The sequence below is a fragment of the Cheilinus undulatus genome, linkage group 18 (assembly GCF_018320785.1).
Source record: "Cheilinus undulatus linkage group 18, ASM1832078v1, whole genome shotgun sequence".
Lineage (NCBI taxonomy): Eukaryota > Metazoa > Chordata > Actinopteri > Labriformes > Labridae > Cheilinus > Cheilinus undulatus.
In genome coordinates, this window is record NC_054882.1 from 136,496 (window position 1) to 155,090 (window position 18,595).

Here is an 18,595-nt window from a genome sequence, read left to right on the forward strand (position 1 = left end):
TTTTATTTTTAATTTCTGTGGATAAATTTCAGGTTTATCCTGATTTTATTTTTATTTTATTTTTAATTTCTGTGGATAAATTTCAGGTTTATCCTGATTTTATTTTTATTTTTATTTTATTTTATTTTTAATTTCTGTGGATAATTTTCAGGTTTATCCTGATTTTATTTTTATTTTATTTTTAATTTCTGTGGATAAATTTCAGGTTTATCCTGATTTTATTTTTATTTTATTTTTAATTTCTGTGGATAAATTTCAGGTTTATCCTGATTTTATTTTTATTTTTATTTTATTTTTTTATTTCTCTGAATAAATTTCAGGTTTATCCTGATTTTATTTTTATTTTATTTTTAATTTCTGTGGATAAATTTCAGGTTTATCCTGATTTTATTTTTATTTTATTTTTAATTTCTGTGGATAATTTTCAGGTTTATCCTGATTTTATTTTTATTTTATTTTTAATTTCTGTGGATAAATTTCAGGTTTATCCTGATTTTATTTTTATTTTTATTTTGTGGATAAATTTCAGGTTTATTTTTCCTGGTTTTATTCTGTTATTTTATTTTTATTTTATTTTTAATTTCTGTGGATAAATTTCAGGTTTATCCTGATTTTATTTTTATTTTATTTTTAATTTCTGTGAATAATTTTCAGGTTTGTCCTGATTTTATTTTTATTTTTATTTTATTTATTTATTTATTTTTTGTGACGTCTGGTGCCAGCTGAGGTCTCTCTCTCCGTCGCTCCTCCTCTCTGATCGATCAGCCTCTCTCACTGATCTCTGATCAGTTTCAGATCGATACTTTATCTCTCAGGGCCTGTCCCTCGGTCCTGGTCTGGTTCTGTCTGGATCTTTCTGGTTCTTTTTGGTTCCTTCTGTGTGTTCCGGAACTTTTTGGACTCAGTGCGGGATTCCGGCTTAACTGTTAGCATCTCTCTGTGGCGGAATTAGCTTCCGTTTGCTTCCTGTCCCGGATCCTTCCCGCCTCAGAGTGCTCGTTTCAGTCCGAACCTGAGCGCTCCTCTCCGGGCAGAAGTGTCAGCTTAGCTCCGGGGACAGTTAGCCGGCTCGGTTCTGTTAGCTGGCAGTGAAGCTAACTAGCTAAGTGTTAGCCTGAGTTAGCAGCTAGGCTACAGCCCGAGCCTCCTCCGTCCTCATGCCGGCGATGCTGGAGAGAAACCCGGAGGCTGCGGGGAAGCGGAGAGGCAGAGCCCCGGCGGGCAGCGGCAGCAGCGGCCCCGGGGCAGCAGCGAACCCCGGCGGGAAGAGCCTGTCCGGTAATGGAACCAGCACCAACAGCTGCTGGGAAGAAGGAAGTTCAGGCTCCAGCAGCGACGAGGAGCATGGTGGGTAGCCTCGATCACCGGGGGACTTATCGGGACTTTGATGAACTTTACCGGCCTGGTATCTCCTCAGCATTAAAGTCTGGTTTTCTTCCACTACAGGGGGAGGAGGGATGCGGGTCGGGCCTCAATACCAGGCCGTGGTTCCGGACTTTGACCCAGGTAAGACTCGGTAGCCTGGAGGCGGATTGGTAGCCTCGAACAACAGAAGTGAAGGAGACTGGCTAGACCTCTCTGACTGGTTCTAGTCCTCTGGAAGTGGACCCAGGTCTACAGAAGAAGGCTTAGACTGGTTCTAGTTCGGCATTAGCTCGTTAATATTTAAATATAGAGAGGATTTTAAAGCTTTTAGCTCTTTAACACGTCTCTGCTGTGGTGAACAGCTCTGCCTAGGGCTGGGCATTATGTCCAGTTTTACACATCAGCAGGTTTATACTGGTGTAGTTTATATTCATGGTGATTTAAAAAGTTAGTGAGAGGCCTAATGATCAGTTTAAAGATACTCTACCAGTGAAATCTGTTTTTACCACGACATAACCTGTTTAAGTGTTTGATTCCTGAGTTTCTAATCAAACCGAGGACTCCTCTGTCACTGGAACGGCTTCTTTCTGGGGACATGTCTGTTTCTTTGTTCACTATGATGGAAAATATGACCAAAAATACTCTTCTTCTTCTTCATATGACCCCTTATCATCATCAGTGATGAATAATCTAGTTTTTGATAATTATATTCAGCATATTTTAAACTGACTTAGTCCAGCGTTACTCAACCAAAGAGCCAAATTATTGAAAAATACCTTTACAAGAGCCACAATCTAAGTGGTAAAAAACAAACAAACAGCTGAAGTAGCATTAAAGGTAAATCAAAGGTGGCAAACGTGTGAGAAGGGGTAAAAATGGGGAGGAAAAGGTGGAAAATGGTCAGAAAATAGCGAAAATGAGTGGAAGTGACAAAAATGAGTTACAGGTGCCAAAAATGGTCCATAAGTGGTGAAAACATGGCAAAAGATGGGTATGAATTGACTAAAATGGGCAAAAAGCAGTTGATAGTGGCAAAATGAGCAAAACCAGGAAACAAGTGGTATTTAATGGAAAAACGTAGCTTCAACGGGCAAAAAGAAGTGGCAACAATAGGCCAAAAAATCAGGAAAAAGGTGTATTTAACGGCAAAAGGTAGCTTAAATGGGTGAAAAGTGGTGTAAAAGGGCAAAAATGGGAAAGAAGTGGTATTTAATGGCACAAGGTAGGTTAGATGGGGGAAAAGGGGCAAAAAAGTTGGCTTTAAGATTTTTGGGATAATTCCGTGTTTTTCAAATTAAGACAGAAAAGAGCCTCGCGTTGAGTCTGCCTGAGTCTTTCAGCATCAACAACAATCCTCAGTAAAGCCCTAAACACACCGGGGCCATCTGACGCTGCCTGAAAACAGCTGTTTTGTCCATCTGAGCTGCCGTAGCAGCGCTCGGTTTGAGAGCACAGAAATTTAGCGCCGTCTTTAGGTGTGGAATAAACCCGAGGCCTCAGCCTGGTCACATACCGCCGCTCCTGTTGTTTTTCCTGGCGACCCCTGAGCGGGGGGTCAGATCTGGGGTCAGGTACCTGACCCAGCAGTGGCAGCTGCTGCTGGCGCCATCGCGGCGTTCTGGACCCAACAGCTGACAGAATGACTTTATATACGACGTAACCAACAGCTCCTAGAATCGTATCAGAGTTCAGGATCCAACAACCCTAGTGACATGGAGTACCTCAGGGCTGGGGTCCAGGTCCTCTTCTCTTCTAAAGCAGTGGTTCTTAACTTGGGGGTCAGGACCCCTTGGGGGTCGCCAGATGCCTTAAAAAAATGAAGGAAATTTAAAAATGATCTTTTCCCACCCATTTTGTTCCTATTATGTGACACTTTTTTAAAATCAACTTCTGCACAGTTTGGACCCATTTTACCTTCTTTTGCCACTTTACACTAATTTTGCCAAACCATGGCCCATTTTATCACCTTTTCCCACTATTTTTTGCCCATTTTAAGCATATTTTCGCCACTCTAAACCCATTTTTTTCAACTTTAAACCCTTTCCATCGCTTTTCTTCTGCCTGTTTTTGTCACTTCTATTCCAATTCTTGCCCCTTTCTGCCTATTTCGCACACATTTTTGCCCATTTTAACCACATTTCACGATTTGTTATGCCGATTTTTGCCAGTTTTACCCATTTCTGTCAATTTCTGCCTATTTTTCTGCCTCAGGTTACCCATTTTAGCCAGTTTAAACCACTATTTCAAACTTTTAAATACCATTTAAACTCTTTCCAGACATTTTTACACCTCTTTCTCTATTTCTGCCACGTTTTAATCCTGTTTTACCACATTTTATGTTCATTTCTGCCACATTACCCTGTTTCTGCTACTTTTGAACTCTAATTCACTTCCTTTTTTAAACATTTTAACGCATTTCAATTCAATTTTTAAGAAAATGGATGTATATTTATATTACTAGAGTGGTTATTATTCAGCTTAAGTATGAAATGTAGATACCATCCTACCTCTATCTTTGTGTTTTTATCATGCACAGAAGTACCGGACAGTAGTCTTTGCGTTCTCAGGACCTCTTTATGCTCTCCGTCCCAAACGCTCGGACAGAAATTGGGAAAAGGGCTTTTGGCTACTCTGCACCCTCAGCCAGGGATCAGCTGCAGAATGACTTAAAGCTCAAGGAGCTGGTGTCCTTAAATGTTTTTAAATCTAAAATGAAAGATGTGGAAGCAGATTCTATAGGATGGTGATGTTTTAACTTGGCTGTTTGAACAATTGATTCCCTAGATATGACTCATCGATGGTTTTAATCCAAAACGTTGTGTTTTGTAAATTGTACTCTGTCTCTCCTTGTATTTCCGTCTGTAGCTTTGTGTTTTTGCTGCTGCCTGTCTCGGCCGGGTCTCCCTTGAAAAAGAGGTTTTTAATCTCAATGGGACCAACCTGGTTAAATAAAGGTTAATAACCACTCAGTGATACTCAACGTGTGGCTCTTTTATGTCTTTATTTTAAATATTATTCCCCCCAAAAAACTGAAAAAGTGGAAACTTTTTGCCATTTTCACCATTTTTGCCACTTTTCACCCATTTTAGCTACCCTTTGCCATTAAATACCACTTTTTTCCAATTTTTTGACCATTTTTTGCAACTTCTTTTTGCCACTTTTTCCCCATTTTTGCTACTTTTATTCCATATTTACTCTTTTCTTAACCATTTTTGCCACTTTTCATCTAAATAAGCTACCTTTTTCCATTTAATACCACTTGTTTCCTTTTTTTTGCCCATTTTTGCCACTCTTGACTGCTTTCTGAGCATTTTTTGCCACCTGTAACTCATGTTTTGGTCACTTCTCACTCATTTTTGCTGCATTTTGACCATTTTTGCCACCTTTAACCAATTTTTATTGCTACTTCGAGCCATTTTTACCACTTTTCACCACTGAGATTGTGGCTCTTGCGGCGGTATTTTTCAACTATTTGGCTCTTTGGTTGAGGAACTCTGGTCTAACTTTGATCCCTCTTATGCTCATGGCTGTTCAGCCACCTTCAGGTCCAGTGGGGGTCCCCGGTCTCTGGTGTCTTTATTGGGGGGGTCACGGGCTGAAAAGGTTGAGAAACCCTGTTTGAGGAATGTAAAATCTGAGGAATTGGCTCAGAGATTTTAGAGTAATCTGATTGGCTGGCTGAGAAATTTTCATGAATTTCTATGTAATAAATGAAGTTTTTACTTGGATGTTTAGGTTTTATGATAAAGATTCACCGACACATTTTAGATCCTCTGTAAAGGAACTTTTGGGGTAGTTTTAGGGGATATTTTACTAATATTTCCACAGAAATTTTGGGCATTAGTGTGGATTTAGGAAAGTAAATTCTTCCTCTTCAGATGGATGTTTGAACTTATGAGGTGTTACTGGTCTCAGATGTCTTGATTATTAAAGTTTCTATTTTAAAAAAAGAGGTAAATATTAAAAATATAAGGTATCTAAATGATTTCAAATGTTCTTCTCAGTTGAAATGGATGTATAATTGCTCATTAAGGCTGACTAGACATCCATTAGAGAGTCTAGAGGTCAGAAGAGCCCAGTGTCAGAGCTCTCTCGGGTCAGTCTTACGTTCTTTCGTGTCCGTCTGTGTTTGTAGACGTGGCCAAAGCCGCTCACCAGAGAGAGAACCTGGGCATGTTGGTCTGGATCCCCAGCAGCTGTCTGAACCAGATGCAGCGTAAGAATCTCTGATTTATTCATAAAGAACATCAAATAAACCAGCGCCATGTTTGTGAGTCTGAACCTTTGTTTCTGTCTCCAGTGGACGAGTACATCGCCATCGCCAAGGAGAAGCACGGATACAACATGGAGCAGGTAAACCTGGGGACACCTGGAGTCCAGCTCTGAGCTGGGATCAGGGTCTGCCTCTCTGAAGTCTGTCTGGGGGTCGTCTCTGTGCTGAAAGTCCTAAACTCTGAAACCACAGTCCAAGTGTATTTATACCTGTCAGTAACCATGGCAACAGAGGTGGACGCTCTAGACCAGGGCTCAACCACAGTGCTACCAGGACCAGGCTTCACATAAACGAACATTTAAAACATATTTTGGTCCAGTTAACATCATTTTTTATTTTGTTCTTCAGATCATGAATTACCTTTGGCTGTGAGATCAGTCCCAGTCGCCTACATTTCTACTGCCACCAGGGGGCGGTAGCATTATTTTGGCTACATATTTCTGTGGGGGGTTTGTCGTCTGTTACTGGGTTTGATGCTAAAATCCTGTGTTGTGATTGGTGGGTAATATGGGCAGGAAACCCATCTGTTGTTGAGGCTCTCTGGGAGGAAACATTGATTTCTAAAAGGCCCGGAGCAGAAATTTGATGTGGGAAACGGCGGCTTTAATCAAGAGCAGACTAACGAGTTTATCACATGTATTCACTAACGACTGACGGATGGAGTTCTGTAAAACGGACCAAACACCGAGCCAGTGCTTTTAAAAACACCACATCATATTTTCCTCTGCACGTTGTCTGATGTTGAGAATCTTCAGGGGCCGGATGTGGCCCCCGGGCCGCCAGTTGATCACTGATCTAGATGCTCTCCAGCAGTGGCTCTCAACACAGGAGGACCCCAGAGGGGGTCTCCAGATGCCTTAAAAACTAACATTTTTGAATTTCACTGTTGCCACTTTACACCAATTTTGTCAATTTTAACCCATTTCTGTCCCTTTTTAACCCTTTCCACCACTTTCTTCTGCCTGTTTTTGCCACCTCTAAACCAAATGTTGCCACTCTCTGTCTATTGTTGGCTCTGTTGGCACATTATTACCACTATTAACCCCTTTAACCACTTTTTAAGCCACATTTCACAATTTGAAAAGCCCATTTTTGCCAGTTTCTGAATATTTCTGCCTCAGCTTTGTCATTTTATATCAATTTTTCATCCTATTTCACTAAATTTCCACCTATTTTTTGACACTTTCACGCCATTTCAGACACTTTTTAATCCCCTTTTACCACTTCATGTGTCCATTTTTGCCACTTCAACCCATTTTTGCCACGTTTTGATTATTTTTTTTCCATTTTTAATTAATTTTTGACATTTCTAACCCATTTCTGCTCCTTTTAAAATCTAATTTCACCACTTTTCCCACCATTAATAACCCATTTTAGCTATTTTTAACCTATTTTAAGTCTTGTTTTAACTGAAGGATTTACATTTTTAAGAGGGCTACTTACTACATGGCCAGGATTTTGCTGGCCCCCAGTTTGGCTGGGTCCCAGAAAGCTCTCCCATTTCTCCCCCTTATAGACGGCCTTGTCTCCACATGACTGTTCTGAATGTTCCTGGCTGTTCAACCACCTTCAGGTCCAGTGGGGTCCCCGGTCTCTGACACCTTCATTTTGGGGGTCGTGGGCTGTAAAGGTGGAGAACCTCTGGTCTAAGGGTCAGTCTGCTGTTGTAAAAGCTTCGTGCTCGTCCAGGCCGAGGTGGGCCGGAGCTGCAAAAGGACAAAAAAGGCTGTCTTACTTTCTGGAGAGCTCCAGGTGATTTATTTCACCAGAGTAGTGGCGTTGAGGCTCCTCATCAGGCAGACCTCCTGTTGGCGTTAGTTTTATACTCGGCTCAGGTGCGTAGGCCGCTCTCAGACTCAGGCTGGAGCGGTGCCGACTACAAAGAGAACGTTTTTAGTCGTATGAGCAGCTAATGGTGCACATCCTTCATATTTACGGCCTGATCACCTTCACCCTGAGCCTCACAGAGACGTCAGCGTGATGATTGGTCCGTCTGTTAGCTGTTAGCATCTCTGCAGGTTAAACAGAACACTGACCATCACGCCGCCGTGGTACGGGTATGAATGTGTGAGGACAGCAGAGCTTGGTCTGCGCCCACCATTAACTTCCTCCCCCCCCCCCAGGCTCTGGGCATGCTCTTTTGGCACAAACACAACATCGAGAAGTCTCTGGCTGACCTCCCAAACTTCACGCCGTTTCCTGACGAGTGGACGGTGGAGGACAGAGTTCTGTTTGAACAAGCCTTCAGCTTCCATGGGAAGAGCTTCCACCGCATCCAGCAGATGGTAACCATTAAACCCAGTGTAACCACTGTGACCAGTGTGGCGTTCATGTTGATCCTGGTCTGACTCTCTCTGCAGCTACCTGATAAGTCCATCGCCAGCCTGGTCCGCTTCTATTACTCCTGGAAGAAGAGTCGCAGCAAAACCAGTCTGATGGACCGGCAGACGAGGAAACAGAAGAGAGAGAGAGACGACAGGTGAGCCGCCGCCGCTGCACAGGTGACACCTGGTGTCAGGAAACACCGGGAACGTGAGCGATATCACCATCAAACGACCAGTTTAACCCTCCGTTAGAGCCAGATTTACCAGAGACGTGGTCTGAAGGTGGAACTAGATCAGGCTGGAGGACGTCACGCTGCTACTGAACGTTAGCATTAGCATTCTAACATGCTAGTTTCCAATCATCTGTCATCATATCAGATTTTTATCTGTGATTCTAGAAAAATCAAATATACTGATACGTGTTTGATATTACAGCGACAAAATCAAAGTCTCCAAATATTCTTGTTTTTATCATCAGAAGCTGCAGCCAAGTTCTGGCGTCTAAATTACACAGAAAAGCTCCAACAGCTGATCTCTATTAAACCATTTTGATCAATCTTTCTCTCTTCTACATCAAATATCCTTTATTTTCACACTGAGGATGTTAGAAGACATAAAGTGCATTTAAAAGAGAAGAGGAGCCGTTACACTGCCCTGAGGAACTCCACATGGTAGCATGGTTACTGAATTTTAAACTCTGGCATGATTCTAGTGAACATGAGCTAACATTTATATCTGTTGGACACCACAGCAGAAAAAATAGACGCCTTAAACAGCCAGTATTTGGCAGTTTCTTGTTTTTTTTAAAAAGAATGTCCAGTAAACTCCCACAGGGAGCAGAGAGTTTATCATTACCAGAGGAGTGTTTGGGTTTCGGTTGTCTTTGTTGATTTTGAGACTAATATTCTTTATTAGCAGCGATTTAGACTGGAGCACAACTGCACATCATCGGCTCACTGAAGACAGAGTGAATCTAAAAGAGCAGAGGAGACGGACGTTTTTAAAAACCACAGCAGAGAAAGGCCGTCTGAGGCCCTGGAAGTTCAGTTAGTCCTTGTTTTCAAAGCTTGGAAGTTTCAGGTGGACTCCTACACACGTCTGAATTACATGAATGATTGTCCGTACTGTTGAGTGTTTCTGGAGCTACAGCTCACTCTCACCAGTCATGTTGTTTTTGAGACGGACTGTAATGATGCTGACGTGTAAAGATATAAACTCAAACATGATTTATTTAAAAAATATAATATAAAATATAAAAAAATACTTCATAAAAAATAATAGATAATAATAAAATATAAAATACAATAAAAAAATTAAAAAATAATTAATAAAAATAATATCTAATAATAAAATTTAAATTAATTAATTAATAGAAAATAAAATATAAAAATGAAATAATGATAAATATTTAATGTGAAAATTTAAAAAGGACACAGCAGTAAAGAAGACCCAGTAAATATCCCTGAGGTTCACCACGTGTCTCAGTGGTGGTTGATTTTAAACTTTGATTTGATTCTTGTGAAAATCAAATGATACTGATAAATCTTTTGCTCAGCAGCAACTCTAATAATACTTGTACACATCTATTATTAAAGAATTTATTGTTTCTCTTATTTTAAAGTTTATATCGGTCTCAGAGGTCCCCAGAACAATCCTGTGAAGTTTGTTGGTGTAAAAACACTCCAGTATTGATTTCTGCATGTCTAAAAACTCCTCTCTTTCAGCCCTGATCAGAACCAGCGGATTCTGTCTGTAAGGAAATCTGGGATCTTTATTTCATTTTGGGAATTACGGGGCATTGAATACATTCACAGGAATTTTCATGAAGTATTTTGGATGTTTGCTGACATTTTCACGGAGTTTGGGGAATGTAAAAATCTGAGGAATTGGCTCAGAGATTTTAGGGGGAATCTGATCGTCTCAGAAATGTTCAGGATTTTCTATGGAATTATTTTAAGTTTTTATTCGGAGCTTTAGGCTTTATTATTAAGTTTCCCTGACACATTTTAGATCCTCTTTAAAGGAAATTTTGGGGTATTTTTATGGGATATTTCACAGATATGTCCACAGAAATTTTCGGGCGTTAGTGTGGATTTAGGAAAGTAAATTCTTCCTGTTCAGACGGATGTTTGAACTTAGGAGGTGTTACTGATCTCCAACCAGCTGTTCTGTGTCTGACTGAGCTGTCTGACTCCGCCCCTGACTCCGCCCCTCTCAGGAAATGGATGTGGCTCTCCTGATCTTCCATCTAAGAGGAGGTTCAGGAGAGGAGGGTGGGACTTTCTTCAAAGCAGGGAGGGCCAACATAACCTGGGGGCAGGGCTAACTCCCCACATGACATCATGAGGGGAAAATCTAAGAATCGCTTGTTTCAGCGCACATTTTCTGAAAGGCGGGGGGGGGGGGGGGGGTTGGTTTACTGTTGGGCTGACTGTGGACAGGGTCACATATTTTTGTTATTAAAGCCTGATTATGTGACCTCTAGAAAAATCCAGCCAGACTAACTCCTGCTGTCTCAGTTTCTCATCAGTAGAGGCGCGGTCTTTAATGACATCTGTTTCAGATAAATGTTCGTAAATACCAGTGTAGACGTAGAGCTGCACATCATCAGCATACTGAGGATGTTAATGATGACAGAGGAGGCGGAGCTTACAGTCCTGAGGTGAAACACGTAACGAGGGCTGCTGGGTTTAAACTCTAATAGGAGTCTGGGGGAATTGAACCATTTCCAAAAATCTGAATTAAAATGATTTCACCTGTCTGAAAAAACTAAACAGCTGCAGAGTTTCTGTACAGGTTAGGATGATTAAAGTCAAATTATCTTTACCATAAACATTAGCAACATAGCTGAACACCTTTGAAACTCTGTTGCTCTGTTTTTGTGATGTTTTTTTACCCAAATGTCCCAATATTTGTGCAACTTCGTTACACGTTTCAGCACTTTGTGATGCTGTTGATGGTTGAAATGAGTCTGAAATAAGAATCAGAGTTTTTGACAACCTTCCTGTAAAGAGCCAGCTTCAGTCTCCCGCCCTGATTGGTGGATTCATGCCAACATTTCAAACGTTTGTTTCAGTGACGAAGAGGCCGAGGAGGGAAACGTAAACCCCCAGAGCGACTCAGAGTTCGACCCAAACAAAGAAGAGAAGAAGGAGGTGAGGCGTGTTTTATTATTGATGGACTAAAGAGTCTCTCTCCTCCAGCAGGAGAGACACTAAAACCTGAGGATTCGGTTTATTCTGTGACCTTCTGTTTCAGGTGAGCTCTGGATCGGAGAGGTCAGAGGTCAAACCTGCTGGACTCAAGGTAACAACACCAGACAGCATCATGTCTGCTAGAATAATCCTCTTTGGTTAGAGAGGTTTACTGATCAGGTTTATTGATGAAAGGAAACATGGGAGCATCCTTTAGAGCAGGGGTTCTCAACCTTGGGATCGGGGCCCCATTGGGGGTCGCGAGACACTGAGAGGGGGTCTCCAAGTTGCTTAAAAAAACTAAGAATATTTTTGAATTACACTGTTGACACTACACTGTTGCCTAATTTTAACCTATTTTTGCAACTTAAAACCCATTTTTCGTCAAATTAAACCCTTTCAACCACTTTTATATGCCTGTTTTTGCCACGTCTAAACCAATTCTCACCACTCTCTGCCTATTGTTGGCTCTGTTGACCCATTATTGCCACTATTAACCCCTTTGACCTACTTTTAAGCCACATTTCACAATTTGATATGCCCATTTTTGCCCGTTTCTGATTATTTCTACCTCAGCTAACCCTTTTTTGTCAGTTTATATCAATTTTCATCCCATTTTACCAAATTTCCAACTATTTTTGACACTTAACACCATTTCAGACACTTTTTAATCCCATTTTACCACCTAATTAGCCCATTTTTGTCATTTTTTGGTAATTTTTTGCTACTTTAATGTAATTTTTGCACTTCTAACACATTTCTGCTATTTTTAAAATCTCATTTCCCCACCATTTTGCCATTATTAACCCATTTTAGCAATTTTTAATGTATTTTAATTCTGTTTTTAACAGAAGGGTTTACATTTTAAGAGGGCTAATTACTCCACAAATGAATTAAAATGTGTTTCTTTGATCAGAGAGGTTATTATTCAGGTTAAATATAAAATACCACAGTTTATCTTGATAATGGATCATGATTTTGCTGGTCCCCAGTTTGGCTGGGCCCCAGAAAGTTCTCCCATTTCTCCCCCCTTATGGATGGCCTTGTCTGCACATTTACCTTGTGGAGTAGATTTAGAGACTTCCTGGGTCGACCCTGGACCGGTCTCTCTCCCACAGACAGGTACGATCATTAACCCATCTCTGTTTGGTTCTAGGCGGGCAGTAAGGCGTCTCAGCGGATGAAGAAGCGTCCACCTCGGGGTATGTTTCTGAACCAGCAGGACATCGTCTCGCTCTCCTCGACGTCTCCTCAGGGTCTCATCAGACAGCTGGACAGCCAGCTGGTCTCCATCAAGAGACAGGCGAGTCTAGAGAGGCTAGAATACTGGATCTGGATCTGCAGGGCGAGGGGGGGTTAAGAACAGATGAGGACTAAATCATTGGTCCTCTATGAAGCTTTAAAGTATTCACTGTCTGATCATCTCTGCTCTCCTCCCTCTGTGTTTCAGATCCAGACCATCAAACAGTCCAACAGTGCTCTTAAAGACAAACTCAGCACCGGGGTCAGCGAGTTCAGACAGCCTGAGGTAACCATGGCAACACTCAGGTTGTTTACATTCACAGTTAAGACAGGCTACAGTTACGGCTAAATTCTGTTATTTAAGTACCCATGTGAGCCGGTCACCCGGGTTCTTAAAGTCCAGAACAAACAGGAAAATCTGACTTTTCCTGGCAGCATGTAAACGTACTGACAGCATGTAAACGTATTGAAAGCATGTTAACTTACTGACAGCATTTAAACGTACTGGCAGCATGTAAACATACTGACGACATGTAAACGTACTGACAGCATTTAAACGTACTGTCTGCATGTAAACGTACTGGCAGCATGTAAACGTACTGACAGCATGTAAACGTACTGGCAGCATGTAAACATACTGACAGCATGTAAACTTAATGAAGGCATGTAAACTTACTGACAGCATGTAAACGTACTGGCAGCATGTAAACTTACTGACAGCATGTAAACTTACTGGCAGCATGTAAACGTACTGACAGCATGTAAACTTACTGACAGCATGTAAACTTACTGGCAGCATGTAAACGTACTGACAGCATTTAAACGTACTGACAGCATGTAAACTTACTGACAGCATGTAAACTTACTGACAGCATGTAAACTTACTGGCAGCATGTAAACGTACTGACAGCATGTAAACGTAATGGCAGCATGTAAACTTACTGACAGCATGTAAACTTACTGGCAGCATGTAAACGTACTGACAGCATGTAAACTTACTGACAGCATGTAAACGTACTGACAGCATTTAAATGTACTGACAGCATGTAAACGTACTGACAGCATTTAAATGTACTGGCAGCATGTAAACGTACTGACAGCATTTAAATGTACTGGCAGCATGTAAACATACTGTCTGCTTGTAAACATACTGACGGCATGTAAACATACTAGCAGCATGTAAACGTACTGTCTGCATATAAACTTACTGACAGCATGTGAACGTACTGACAGCATGTAAACTTACTGACAGCATGTGAACGTACTGACAGCATGTAAACTTACTGACAGCATGTAAACGTACTGGCAGCATGTAAACGTGCTGTCTGCATTTAAACGTAATGTCAGCATGTAAACGTATTGGCAGCATGTAAACGTACTGTCTGCATGTCAACATACTAGCGGCATGTAAACATAATGGCAGCATGTAATTGTAATTGCAGCATGTAAACGTACTGTCTGCATGTAATTGTAATGGCAGCATGTAAACGTGCTGTCTGCATGTAAACGTAATGGCAGCATGTAAACGTAATGGCAGCATGTAAACGTACTAGCAGCATGTAAATGTAATGGCAGCACGTAATTGTAATGGCAGCATGTAAACGTGCTGTCAGCATATAAACGTAATGGCAGCATGTAAACGTGCTGTCAGCATGTAAACTTGCTGTGTGCATGTAAACGTAATGGCAGCATGTAAACATGCTGTCAGCATGTAAACGTGCTGTCTGCATGTAAACTTGCTGTCTGCATGTAAACGTGCTGTCAGCATGTAAACGTAATGGCAGCATGTAAACGTAATGGCAGCATGTAAACGTGCTGTCTGCATGTAAACGTGCTGTCTGCATGTAAACGTAATGGTAGCATGTAAAAGTGCTGTTTGCATGTAAACGTAATGGCAGCATGTAAACGTGCTGTCTGCATGTAAACGTACTGGCAGCATGTAAACATAATGGCAGCATGTAAATGTAATGGCAGCATGTAAATGTAATGGCAGCATGTAAATGTAATGGCACCATGTAAACGTACTAGCAGCATGTAACCTTACTGTCTGCATGTACACGTAATGGCAGCATGTAAATGTAATGGCAGCATGTAAATGTAATGGCACCATGTAAACGTACTAGCAGCATGTAACCTTACTGTCTGCATGTAAACGTAATGGCAGCATGTAAATGTAATGGCAGCATGTAAATGTAATGGCACCATGTAAACGTACTAGCAGCATGTAAACTTACTGTCTGCATGTAAACGTAATGGCAGCATGTAAACGTGCTGTCTGTATGTAAACGTGCTGTCTGCATGTAAACGTACTGGCAGCATGTAAACGTAATGGCAGCATGTAAACGTAATGGCAGCATGTAAATGTAATGGCAGCATGTAAACGTACTGTCTGCATGTAAACGTACTAGCAGCATGTAAACGTGCTGTCAGCATGTAAACGTAATGGCAGCATGTAAACGTGCTGTCAGCATGTAAACGTAATGGCAGCATGTAAACGTAATGGCAGCATGTAAACGTGCTGTCAGCATGTAAACGTGCTGTCAGCATGTAAACGTACTAGCAGCATGTAAACATAATGGCAGCATGAAATTGTAATGGCAGCATGTAAACGTGCTGTCTGCATGTTAACATAATGGCAGCATGTAAACGTGCTGTCAGCATGTAAACGTAATGGCAGCAGCACAACAGCCACCTACTGACTGTTTGCCCAGTTTCACTCTCTCTGCTCGTTTCAGGTCAATCAGAAGTTTAACACTCGCTGGACCACAGAGGAGCAGCTTCTCGCTGTTCAAGGTAAAAACCTGAACTACCTGTTAGCACATGGACCCTGGCTAGCAAAGCCAGAGGAGTCTAAGACTGAGCTAAGAGGCTAGCTAGCTGAGCCTCTTTAACAGCTTTTCTCCTTTGTTTTATCATAAAGGAGCTTTTAATGGACTCACTGATTCACTGTCCAGACAAGAAACATTGACAGTTACTGGTTAGACTGGAATGACAACTGGGTGACTCTACTGGCCTGCATGCAAAAGAATGGATGGAATGATGTATGAGCTTAAATGACATGATATAAAAGGCAAGGATGGAATGTTTTGGAAGTTTTGATGATATCATCTTTAATGGAAAGAATGGAATGTTGTATACGCTTTGATCACATCATCTTTAAAGGCAAGAATGAAATGTTTGTAAGCTTTAAAAGGATGACATCTTTTTCAAAGGCAGAGGCCAGGATGTTTGTGAAGCTGGGGATGTTGGGGTCTTTTCCTCAACTGCTCTTTTCTCCAGATGGTCAGACATAGTTAAAGTGGGTACAGGCCGTTTGATGTTAAATTGAAACCTTGTCAGTTTTTTGAATTGAGAGAACATTCCTTTTTCCCTCCCTTGTGTGACTTGGTGCAGTTGTAAAAAAGAATGTTACATCACCAGTGTTCTGCTCTTTGGTCTTAAATGTTAATATTACCTGGGTCACTTACACCTCGGCTGTATTATTTTAGTCTCTGTCAGTGATTGGTTGGTGACTCTCCCTCTCTCCAATGACTCACAGCCATCAGGAAGTATGGGCGGGATTTCCAGGCGATCTCAGACGTGATTGGGAACAAGTCGGTGGTCCAGGTGAAGAACTTCCTGGTGAACTACCGGCGGAGGTTTAACCTAGACGAGGTTCTTCAGGAGTGGGAGGCAGAGCACGGGGTGGAGAGCGGCGCTGGGGGAGGAGCTGAAGAGGACGACAAGATGGAGGACAAGATGGAGGTGTGTCCCGAGGAAGAGGAGGTTCCTACGAAGGAGACAAAGGAGGTGAGGAAGAGTCTCAGTGTTTACTACAGATCCCAGAATGCTCTCTGTCTGCAGGAAATCCCATTCATTTTTCACCATGATGTCATAACCATCCATGTCAGACTTAGAGCCTGTAGAAAGTATTCACCCCCTCTTTTATTGGTTTTATTAATCAGTCATGATCGATTAAATTTAGACGTAAAAACCCTTTAATGTGAAAACTGGTTTCTCCAAAGTAACGTCAGTGAAATCAGCTCACGGACTCAGAGCTGTCCCGGTCTGTCAGCTGGATTTAATCTTGCTTTATCTGCAGAGGAGTTTCTCTTTTAATGCCTAACAAATCGCCGTTTCTTCTCTCTGCAGGACTCCGCCCCCTCTCAGATGGACTCCCAGAAGCCCCTGGCCTCCTGAGGCAGTCTGACCCGGCCCTGGTTAATGATGTCATCATGTGTTTATTTGATATTTTTGTGTTTAAACGATCAGGTAAAGGTTATGAACTGTCACCTTTTATCACTGCTTGCTCTGGACCAATCAGGAAACAGACTGACCCGTCAATCAAAGTGGGTGGGCGTGTTTATTTCTGCTTTTATTTTCATTTCAGTTTTATTCTAATCTCAGTTTTATTTGACTTTATTTCTCTGTTTCTGTATGAGTGGAGGGTTTTTGAGGGTGGGGTCAGCTGAAGCAGCCATACTGGATGATGTCACGCAGGTAGGGAGCGTCACCTGTCCTGATGATGTCATTGCGTTTCTGGGATTTTAGGACCTTTTTAGAGAAATGAAACCAAAGTTCATCAATAAATGAATTTTTCTTCCTGAGTTTCTGCTCTTTTATCGGCTGTTTGCTGCTTTTAATAAAGAGATTTGAATCTAAATTTGAGTTCTAATCCTGTTTGAGCTTCTTTATCAGGTAAAGGTGACGTTAGCGATTTAAAATCTACGAGCAGACGCGCGCTCACATTAACCCTCAGATGGCTTCAAAAATACACAAAAAATAAACAATAGTTTTTTCAAAGTTCTGCTTCTTTATTTTTAAATCAATCAGATCTTATCATCAATATCAAATACTGAGTAATTCTTTGTTATTAACCCTTTAAAAGCCCATTTTTTTGATTTGTTTTGTTTTTTAAAGATTGTTTTATTAGCACTTGCAAAATACACAAACAGTATCCACTACTGGCACATACAGTTATTTCACGTTTCAAAAACAAAATGAAATAAGATCAGTAAACATATCAGAGGTTAAAGAAAATGGAAATTATAATGATTTTAAGGCTTAAATAAATTAAATCAAATGACCAAAATAAATAAATAAATAAAGGATAAAATAAAAATAAAGTAAATTCACCATATGGACATTACACCATATATATCATATTAAAAAACCATAATAAATTAATAATAGTGTATACTATTAACTAATTATAAAAGCCAGTTTGAGTGCAAAACCCCTGAGGATTATAATTTTAAGAAAGAATATTTTTCACATACTACATGCAAATTGAATCTCCTTGAAGGGTCGAATCACAGCTTTATATTCTACTAACAGGCAACAACTCTGATTTTAGGCTTTATTCTTTTTGTACATTTTATTATTTTAATTTTAATAAATTGTTGCTCTAAAATGGACACAAGGCATAAATTGCAATAAAATACTTAAAGAAAGTCCACTTTCTTACATGATTTTTTAAACCAAGATCAGACCTGATAATTAATATTAAATATTGATTCATCTGTAGGAATGTAACCCTTTCAGTGCTAGCTTACATTTAAAACCCTGATATTTGTGTCTAACATTAATTATTTTTCATTTGCTACTGCTGCAAATTTGATTTCCTTGAGTATAATTACAGCCTTGACTATGCCAATAATGATCAGCAACAGTGATTTTTTTAAAAAATAGATATTTTAAAGCTTTTAATAAATAATCTTGAAAAAATAAAGATTGGCATTTTTCAACTTTTATCAGGATCAGACCAGATCAAAAATATCCAATCTAAATGTTTTCTTTTGTTAGGAATTTAACCCTTTCAGTGCTAGTTTCAATGCAAAAACCTCAGAATTTTGGAACAGAGTGAAAACGCTGTGGTTTTAACGGGGTAGATTTGGTCGCCAACAGCCTGGATGGATATGAAAGTCTACCAAGATTATTACTGGCCCTTTACACGTTCTGATATTAAAATTTTAAAATTATTTTGTGATCAAACTTAGCCCCCAAAAAGGTAAGTTATTAGCATGAACACAGGGTAATAATAATAATAATAACAATAAAAGGAATAAAAAATAACCACAAAATGGCCTCAGCGCCCTCTGATGGTTAAAATCAAATCAAATATAAAAATGATAAATCAGGAAAACGTCACATTAAACAATAATATGAGAAATATGTCGTTATCTGGAGGCCTGAGCTGCTGCTGCACCCCACCAAGA

At 40.5% G+C, this 18,595-nt stretch overlaps 1 protein-coding gene across 1 annotated transcript; it reads left to right on the forward strand.

Moving 5' to 3' along the window:
* The first annotated feature begins 737 nt into the window (after positions 1–737).
* Positions 738–17,045, forward strand: rcor1 (REST corepressor 1). The gene is made up of 13 exons (XM_041813213.1): positions 738–1,347; positions 1,447–1,506; positions 5,501–5,581; positions 5,666–5,718; positions 7,762–7,923; positions 7,999–8,117; positions 11,039–11,117; positions 11,221–11,268; positions 12,313–12,459; positions 12,607–12,684; positions 15,134–15,191; positions 15,937–16,187; positions 16,530–17,045. Exons 1-13 carry the CDS (start codon positions 1,158–1,160, stop codon positions 16,575–16,577), a joined length of 1,374 nt encoding a protein of 457 aa, XP_041669147.1. The 5' UTR covers positions 738–1,157; the 3' UTR covers positions 16,578–17,045.
* Positions 17,046–18,595: the final 1,550 nt, after the last annotated feature.

What these genes read in the sequence shown, in the direction of transcription:
- rcor1 (XM_041813213.1), top strand. Translation starts at nt 1,158, where the DNA reads ATGCCGGCGATGCTGGAGAGAAACCCGGAGGCTGCGGGGAAGCGGAGA. An exon ending in ACGGATACAACATGGAGCAG is followed by an intron (nt 5,719 to 7,761) that starts GTAAACCTGGGG and finishes CCCCCCCCCCAG; the next exon opens with GCTCTGGGCATGCTCTTTTG. An exon ending in GCGAGTTCAGACAGCCTGAG is followed by an intron (nt 12,685 to 15,133) that starts GTAACCATGGCA and finishes TGCTCGTTTCAG; the next exon opens with GTCAATCAGAAGTTTAACAC.